The sequence below is a fragment of the Malus sylvestris genome, chromosome 8, assembly GCF_916048215.2.
Source record: "Malus sylvestris chromosome 8, drMalSylv7.2, whole genome shotgun sequence".
Classification (NCBI taxonomy): Eukaryota; Viridiplantae; Streptophyta; class Magnoliopsida; order Rosales; family Rosaceae; genus Malus; species Malus sylvestris.
Window position 1 is genome coordinate 13,311,367 of NC_062267.1, and position 9,874 is coordinate 13,321,240.

The 9,874-nt window shown below is 34.3% G+C and overlaps 1 protein-coding gene across 1 annotated transcript; it reads right to left on the minus strand.

Moving 5' to 3' along the window:
• Nucleotides 1–621: 621 nt before the first annotated feature.
• On the minus strand, nucleotides 622–7,747 carry LOC126631643 (EG45-like domain containing protein). The gene is made up of 4 exons (XM_050301766.1): nucleotides 7,658–7,747; nucleotides 4,568–4,689; nucleotides 3,821–4,121; nucleotides 622–763 (listed from the first exon to the last, which is right to left on the minus strand). Exons 2-4 carry the CDS (start codon nucleotides 4,683–4,685, stop codon nucleotides 757–759), a joined length of 426 nt encoding a protein of 141 aa, XP_050157723.1. The 5' UTR covers nucleotides 4,686–4,689; nucleotides 7,658–7,747; the 3' UTR covers nucleotides 622–756.
• Nucleotides 7,748–9,874: the final 2,127 nt, after the last annotated feature.

Consider the following 9,874-nt stretch of genomic DNA (forward strand, 5'->3'; position numbering starts at 1 on the left):
GTTCGAAGGGAGGGAGAGAGTGAAACTGAGAGGGAAGAGAGATATACGGGATAGGAGAGAGAGGAAGAGTGAGGGGTTGTTTTGTATGTGTGTCCTTCCCCTAACCACACAAAATACAATCAAATTTTTAATCCAACTCAATTTCTTCTAAAAATTTAGGAAGGAATGCAATATTCAATTTAATATGTCACACATACATTAGCAACAGTTAAGGGCAATTTCGTCTTTTCACATCAACGATAATGTAATTCCGGGACGGGTTGTGACAATGTTCTATTTAACTCTTAAATTGATTTAATCCGTCCTTATTGCTTAAATAAAAGTTAAAGGTTAAATTTGACTCAGTATGCATTGGGGATGTTACAAGTTATAACTTAGACAACTACATTTGAATTTTTGCTTATTGCATAACTTTTAATTTTTGCCTATTGCATAAGAGACAAACTTAGTATAATCTTCAAATTTTAGGATTATTATGCATGTAAGTTTACATTGATGTAAGGTAATTTTGAACGGTAAGCTTTGACGATTATAGCGTAATTTTACTTTATTTGTAATTTAATAAACGGTACTTTACTTAAATTTTGAGGTTGGATTTGTAACATTATGTTGTAACACCCATTAAAAGTAAAGGTAAAGAATCCAAAATAAATAATGATGATACACAATTTCATAACGTCCATTAATAATTTTATTACAACAAAGAGCATCATTACCCTTTTCTTAAAGAGTACCATAAAATCTCCCTTTCATAGTTCATATCCTGCAAAAGAAAAAAAATTACACCTGATCATTTACTATCATGAAGAAACACAAGACCAAATAAGTGTAGAATATTCTTTAATATATAATATTCTTGTACATGTCTAATTAGCACATTTACATATTAAAAACCAGTACAAACCAATACAAATAATGAAAGGAAAAACTCAACGTTGCCATTCTTTTCTCAAGGGTACGTACTGTTACCTTTTTTTTTTTTTTGAACAAGAGATATTGTATACATTAAGGGAAAGGGATGAGTTTAACCTCACAATGAGCTAGCATTAATGTGGTTCAAATTCGCTTTTGGCGAGAATCAAACCTAAGATCTCTCACTTATAAGTGGAGATGACGTACTGTTACCCTTTGAGGTTATATAATAACATTGTTATCCATTAACCAGACAGTAGGCGCAATCAAACAATAGAGGGATCTAATCATAATTCTCATTTTCTCAAATTTGTATAGGACAAAATTTCCAAAGTCTTGCTCTCTCTAGAAAGAAACACCGTAATACAAATAAAATTCAACTAAACACTAATTACAAACTGGAAAGTACACACAAAGCAACCAAACTAAATGACTTTCCATCCTCAAAGTTTCTATAAAATCAAAGGGTCCCCTCCAAATGGAAAAAATTGTCATCGATAACTTTCCCGAAGAAATTAAAATCCAAAGTCCCACTTCTTCTCTCCGCCCTCTCCTCCATGGCAGCGGATCATAAATATAAGGAGAAATTAGGTTCTCATTCCTATTTTCTCTATTCCATTGATAGGTTATCATTCCTATTTTCTCTCTATTTCATTGATTAAACCTTATTTCTTTGCAAATTTTGATCAAGGTTCTTGGATTTTAATGAAGATCATTTATTTCAATAATAAAATATTTATATATCAACATAATTAAATTTTATATTTAAAATATATTCATTTAGTGTTAGAAACGTTACATTTAGTATCTTTATTGTAACATCCCACATTGTCCAGGGAAGTGGACCTGTAAGCCTTATATGTATATTCCTATCTCTACCTAGCACGAGGCCTTTTGGAAGCTTATTGGCTTCGGGTTCCATCGGAACTCTGAAGTTAAGCGAGTTCGCACGAGAGCAATCCCAAGATGGGTGACCCACTGGGAAGTTCTTGTGTGAGTTCCCAGAAACAAAACCGTGAGAGCGTGGTCGGGGCCCAAAGCGGAACATATCGTGCTACAATGGAGTCGAGCCCGGGATGTGGTGGGGGCCCGGGCTGGGATGTGACAATTTGGTATCATAGCCAATCCCTGGCCGGAAGTGTGTCAACGAGGACGTCAAGCCCCTAAGGGGGGGGTGGATTGTAACATCCCACATCACCCAGGGGAGTGGATTCTGTAAGCCTTATATGTATATTCCCATCTCTACCTATCACGAGGCCTTTTGGGAGCTCAGTGGCTTCGGGTTCCATCGAAACTTCGAAGTTAAGCAAGTTCACGCGAGAGCAATTTACCCACTGGGAAGTTCTCGTGTGAGTTCCCATAAACAAAATTGTGAGGGCGTGGTCGGGGCCCAAAGCGAACAATATCGTGCTACGGTGGAGTCGAGCTCGGGATGTGGTGAGAGCCCGAGCTGGGAAGTGACATTTATATTTATGCCTAAACTTTCTATCATATATTTCTATTTTAATTAGTTTGTGTCCAATTTTAATTTGCAACCCGTTTTTAAGTTTGTAATAATTTTCTTTGTAGTTTTAATTGTACCTATATATTAATTTTCTTTTGTGCCCATATTTTTTAAAATTTCCATTTGTACTCAGATTTTTTTTAATCTTTTGCTTGTACCCATAATTTATTTAAGGGGTGTGCTATCCACACACCCCATTTTACTTCTCACACACTCCTTGATAATTTATGTCCGTTGATCTTCTTAAATTCATCCGATCCGAATGTCGAAAATTAAAAAGGAGTGTTGAGAAGTAAAATGAGGTGTGTGGATATCACATCCCTTTATTTAAAATGTACCCATTCTTCTTTATAAATGTACCATTTTTGTTATATGTAAATGTACCAAATTTTTTTTGAAAAAAAATTATATTAAAATGTCCCAATTTTTAACACTACAGATACTCTTTTGCCGTTTATTATCTTGTATTGTTACATTATTTTTATCCATTTATTAAATCAAAATTTTTGAATTATTATTATTGTAGCCATTTCTAATAGTAATATAGTGAGGGATATTAAATTTATGATTTATATGCCATATATATACACAACACTCACTCTCATTACGAGAATTAAATCACGTCTCAACTCGGCTCGAGACCAAGACTCTTTACAACTCGCACCAATAGCAGCACTGAGCAGCCGGAGATTGATTGAAAGGGCAGCCCAGCCCCTTTCCTCTAATTTAATGATTGTGATAAGATTATAGTAAAAGATTTAATATCAAACATAGAATATACATTTTGATAGTAATATAATGAGGTGTACAAAGTTAAGGGACTCTGATAAAAAAACTGAATACCATTAAGGTTTTAGTTAAAGAGTCAGTGACTAGGGACCAAATCCAAAGTCTCTCTAAATATATATAATTCTCATTTTGTTAGTTTTGTGACTCGATCTATCAATTTGACTGCAATTTGAATAGGGTTAACAACTCCGGATTTGTTAATTAACCCAAATTTATTCATGAAATGTCATGACAAACGTACTTAATTGACTCAAATTTGCCTCGGCTTTGAACTTTATTGATTACTAACAATTAGATATTAGCATGTCCATTGACTTAGAACTTGGTGCCTCTATATATACTACTGGACCAAACTATATATGTTGTGCAAAACATAATACACATCATGCATGCATTATTAGAACTGAACTTTGAATTCTTGTGCCTTCTACAACAATTAAGGTCCTCAAAAGACCACCAGCTAGTTTCCCTACTAATCCCCTGTCTAATTACCATAATTACGTGTTCATAAACATGCTCACGTCCCCAAACGAAAGTCATAAAGTTAATGTCAATGGTGGTACAAAGAAAAAGACAGAAAATAAAATAAAATCATGAGATATTTATACTACTTACTGTTGAAATTCTATGTTAACGAATGTAGCGGAAGAGTTGGCGATTGCAGCAAATGCAGTAGTAGAGAGAACTATGGTAGCATCACTTCTTGAAGGTCGGGACACCGAAGAGAGTGCACGATCCACAATCTTTACCTGAATCGTGTTCCCTGGAACGCAGGTTTCTCGCACGGGAGCGCTTATGCACCTCACCTGATATTGCCTTCCACAAGCTGCACCATTGTCCCAAATCCCCTCGCCAACGGACGCGAACAGGTTGCCCGGAGGAAACTGTCCCTGGTCACTTCCTCCACAGGCGGTAGCTATATGCATGGAAGGTATTAATTAGTATGGATATGTTAACAAAAACAAAATTGTTATTTTAGACATTCAAAACTGATAAACTATGTATGGCCTAAGTCATACTAATTAATACCTCTTCATAGCATTTGTATTTAGGATCACCTAAGAGAGTGTATAAGGTTTTGTATGTCTTCATAGCATTACTCTATGCAGCCATAGTCTGGAATTTATGTATATCTTCACAATTTTTTGCTAAAAAATGGTTTTCGGCTATTCTTAAGTTCGTTTGCTCATAATTTTGAGATATTCTATTTAGCATTTCCTTACTTTCAGAATTTAGACCCTCGACATTTCCATAATCCCACAAAGTATTCAAGAAAATAAAGCAAAAATCCAAAAACATAAAAATAAAAAAAAGAAAGAAAGAATTTAAGATGCACGAGAGTAAAATTTATGCAGAATTTACGTAAATAAGGGGGCCTGTACTGAGCAGCAGTGCCAACATCAGCCTGAGAGGAATGAAGGAGCGCTGCGGAGAAGAAGATCAGAAGCAGGCATGGAAGAGAACTCTGAGGCTTAGACATTTTCCTGATAAAAAAAATAGGGAAAATTAATCAGAGGGAACTAGTTAATTATATGAAATATAATTATAAAGGTACAATGTAATTAATTGCATATTCTTTTTTAGAAATTTGTAAGGATTCATTCAAAGTCAAAAGTCTGAAAATTAGGTTAATTTTAGTTTAAGGTGCATGACAGTTTTCTGTTAGCTCAGAGTAGGACACCAATAATGGTTTCAAGATCAGTTTGAAAATGTATAATATGGCTAAGCAAGTAAAAACAGCAGAAAGTGAAAACACAGACACAGGTAAAAACAAAAATGGGCAGAAATCAAGATATACTGATTAGTTAATTATTAAAATCGAATTAGTTTCAACTAATTTGTTTGCTACAGTACTTGAAGAGGGCAGAGAAGGACCAGAGTTTAATGGTTCGGGTGGGCTTATTTATATATTAAGCAGGGGTTCTGATTTTAATAGACTTTATTAAGTGATGGATTTTAAAGGATTTTAATAGACTTTTCAATCCTATATGAATTTTGACAGATTTATATAAATTTTCATTATAGATTTCAATGGATTTGTGTAAATTTTGATTATGGATTTCATAAGATTTCTAAGCATCATCAAACCAATACAAGCAGACTAAATCAACATAAATTGAATTTATTTAAGATATTTCAGAAAGAAATTAATTATCATCATCTCCAACACAGGCCCCATGGTCTTTCAAGGCCTTCTTCTCACTCCCTCCTCCTCCACGCTTCAGCTTCTTCTGTCCCATTCTCCCATTCCAAAAAACCCAAAAACCCTTTTGCGCTTTTTATCAAACACCTGGAGGACCCAATTCACCACAACTAAACAAACCCCACTGCTCTTTTTTCAAATACCCACCACCCACCAACTAAACACACCTCTTCATCCAATTCCCAGAACCCAAGTCATAAAAATCAAATCTATGGATGGCAAGAGTTCCGTGAGATTCTGTTACGACCTGCTAGGGTTTGGGAGAGGAGTGAGAGAGGAAAGAAGGGAGTGATAAAATGTGAAAGCTGGATTGGAAATCCTACGGGTTGATGTGGAGTTCTTTTTTCTCTTGGTTATGTATATTTGTGCTCACAAATCCAATAAAATTCACAACTTAATGAAATACTATAAAATCTTTGATTTTTTTTAATACCCTGGATTTATAATCACTTTAAAAATCCCTATCAAAATCTACGTTGACTATCTATAGATTTGAATGTACTTTTAAAATTCTCTCAAATCCTGATTTGACTACACTATGATTTCTAAGTTGCATCTCATGGAAACCCCACTGCTCTTTTTTCAAATACCCACCCCCCACCAACTAAACACACCTCTTCATCCAATTCCCAGAACCCAAGTCATAAAAATCAAATCTATGGATGGCAAGAGTTCCGTGAGATTCTGTTACGACCTGCTAGGGTTTGGGAGAGGAGTGAGAGAGGAAAGAAGGGAGTGATAAAATGTGAAAGCTGGATTGGAAATCCTACGGGTTGATGTGGAGTTCTTTTTTCTCTTGGTTATGTATATTTGTGCTCACAAATCCAATAAAATTCACAACTTAATGAAATACTATAAAATCTTTGATTTTTTTTAATACCCTGGATTTATAATCACTTTAAAAATCCCTATCAAAATCTACGTTGACTATCTATAGATTTGAATGTACTTTTAAAATTCTCTCAAATCCTGATTTGACTACACTATGATTTCTAAGTTGCATCTCATGGAAACCCCACTGCTCTTTTTTCAAATACCCACCCCCCACCAACTAAACACACCTCTTCATCCAATTCCCAGAACCCAAGTCATAAAAATCAAATCTATGGATGGCAAGAGTTCCGTGAGATTCTGTTACGACCTGCTAGGGTTTGGGAGAGGAGTGAGAGAGGAAAGAAGGGAGTGATAAAATGTGAAAGCTGGATTGGAAATCCTAAGGGTTGATGTGGAGTTCTTTTTTCTCTTGGTTATGTATATTTGTGCTCACAAATCCAATAAAATTCACAACTTAATGAAATACTATAAAATCTTTGATTTTTTTTAATACCCTGGATTTATAATCACTTTAAAAATCCCTATCAAAATCTACGTTGACTATCTATAGATTTGAATGTACTTTTAAAATTCTCTCAAATTCTGATTTGACTACACTATGATTTCTAAGTTGCATCTCATGGAAACCCCACTGCTCTTTTTTCAAATACCCACCCCCCACCAACTAAACACACCTCTTCATCCAATTCCCAGAACCCAAGTCATAAATATCAAATCTATGGATGGCAAGAGTTCCGTGAGATTCTGTTACGACCTGCTAGGGTTTGGGAGAGGAGTGAGAGAGGAAAGAAGGGAGTGATAAAATGTGAATAAGCTGGATTGGAAATCCTACGGGTTGATATGGAGTTCTTTTTTCTCTTGGATATGTATATTTGTGCTCGTAAATTCAACAAAATTCACAACTTAATGAAATACTATCAAATCTTTGATTTTTTTTTATTTATAATCACTTTAAAAATCCCTATCAAAATCTATGTTGACTATCCATAGATTTGAATGTATTTTTAAAATTCTCTCAAATCCTGATTTGACTACACTATGATTTCAAAGTTTTTTAAAATCCTCTTTCAAAATCTTGATTGACTACACTTTGATTTTAAACTCTATTAAAATCTTGTGAAATCCTATCAAATCTTAATTTTGACTACACCCCTCTAAATATATGCAGCAATTAGCATTTTAACTTTACAATGGTGAACCTTCTGTGGAAGAGTCCAAGAGGTGAGACAAAAATATTAGAAAATTAGAAATCGTACTAGAATATTAGAAATCTCAGCCGTCCATCCCCTACTCACAACGTATTCAACATTAAGGGAGTCGGAGAGAGAGAGAGAGGACGTGGTGACGGTAAACCGGTTTTATTGAAGTCTCTCTCAAAGAGGACGCCTATATGTAAAAGATGGAGGTAGCATTACCTGGTAAGCGTGATCAGCGAGAAGAACAGGAGCCTGCAGGCTGATGGAGTGCAGGAGAAACAAATTAGAAACTGATCGACTAACAAATTAAAAGATGGAGGACGGAAATATATATGTAATAGTGATATGATGGAAACCTTTAAGGGAAGTAATTCCTTTTTTTTTTCTTTTTTTTTTATAAAAATGAGGATTAGTTGTGGGGTCTACGCCATATAGAACTTTAACGATCTGAGCCATTTATTTTCAAGTTGCATCTCATAGATCATCTTTGCAAAATATTAGTCAAATTAGAAATGTTTAAGACATCTAATTGAGTTTAAAGAAATTAACGAATACTTTGTTATATAAGAAACAATGGAATTTTATCTTGATAATTAAATAGGCAAATAGTTTTGGATTGAATTGAATTTTCATAAGGATGATCTATTAATCGAAACTTACAAAATAAATAGTTCGAATGAGTTGACCCCACACCTAATCTCAATTTTTTGAAAAAAATGGAGATCCCTTTTCATAAAAGGTCTGGTGATTTGATCATATATACTTGTTGCCAACTAGCAAGGCAATTCATTTGAATACCACATTTCCCTTGCAAGGGAGTCAAACATGCATATGGACGTTAAGTTTCCCCAGGTTGCGGTCAGCGCAAAGGGGTAGAGTAAACCTGAGTTTGGCAGGTTAAAATTAATTACTGATGCGGCATGGCAGAAGGAAACAAAGGTAGGTGGAGTAGGTTGGGTCCTGCGCGACTTTGCAGGAATTCCAAAGATGGTGGGAGGAAATGGGGGGAGTACTTCTTGTCATCAGATATGGCTGAGGCGGCAGCCATAAGACATGGGCTGCAGGTGTGTGTTTTAAGGGGATTTCATGCGTCCGGGGAGGTACTGGAGGTGGAGTCTGAAATGTGTTGATGGAGGTCTATTTAGTTGATATTTGGAATATAATGCAATCATTCCAATTGGTGAAGTTTATTTTTACCCTTCGACAATGCAATTGTGTAGTCTATATGGTGGCGGCGTACATTCTTAATTAATGGTGGAAGTTATGGTTAGAATGAATTAAGACCTCAATTTTTGTTTAATGTTAGCAGAAGATGCAAATATTTCCATTCGTATTTGATTATTAATACAATTCTATCCTTTGATAATAAAAAATAAAAAATAAAAAATAAAGTTTCCCCATTCAAAACGTAACTTACTCATTAACTTCTTTCTAATTTCTATACGTCTAAGCAAATCCAATTCTCCGTGTTTTATGTACCTTCCTTTTATATATATATATATATATATATATATATATTAGCAACTGTCCACATGCCATGGTTGTTGAACAGTTTTGAGGAGAGTTAATTATTTTGTAGTTTAACCTATATATCTTTAATACTTAAAATTGTCATTTAGTAAAATAGGGAGAAATTGAAAAGTGGAAAATAATTAGAATTTATGAAAAGAAGTTGATAGTATCGTCTGTATAGTTATTAACACTTTAAAAATCTTATAGGAAATTTTATTTAAACTCATCTAACCTCTTTCTACACCCAACTTACTTTCTTCACTCATATTGTTTTTTTTATTAAAGAATTAATATCTCTTTAAACCCAAATTTATTAAATAAACTATCCTCTCAAACCCAATTCAAAATAGAAAATTATCTTTACACCCATTTCTTTTATAAAATAACATCTCTAATTGAATGTTTTTTTTTTTTTTTTTTGTTCAAACAGGCATCTTTTGCCCCTCTATAATTGCATATGTCATATAGGACTAGCATTTCCATGGTTACTTTTTTTCTTTCTACTACCACAACCCATCATGGGATCCAAGAGATCATTCCATAGACTTGAATTTGCCAAGAGAATGTCATGCAAGCCCCAGGTTAGTCCTTTTTAAATCGAGCATTTTCATGTACTTTTTAAGAAACTTTGAAGTGACATAGGGCTAGGTGTTTTGCTGCTATGTTAATAGCTATTTTGAATAAAAAAGATGTAAGACATGTCACCCGCTAGTTCGTGGTTAAGGTTGAGCAATCTTTATTTGCACCAAGAAGCAAGTTTTATGTCTTTGCAGTACTAATCAAAAGTTCTTGTACTGGTGTTTTGGGGCGCATACAGAAGGCAAAGAAAAAGAAATACAATACAATTCATAAAGTATGAAATTTAATCCAAAGAAAAGCAAACAAACAAAATATCCATAAATCATCATACCTTAGTTGGAGGAT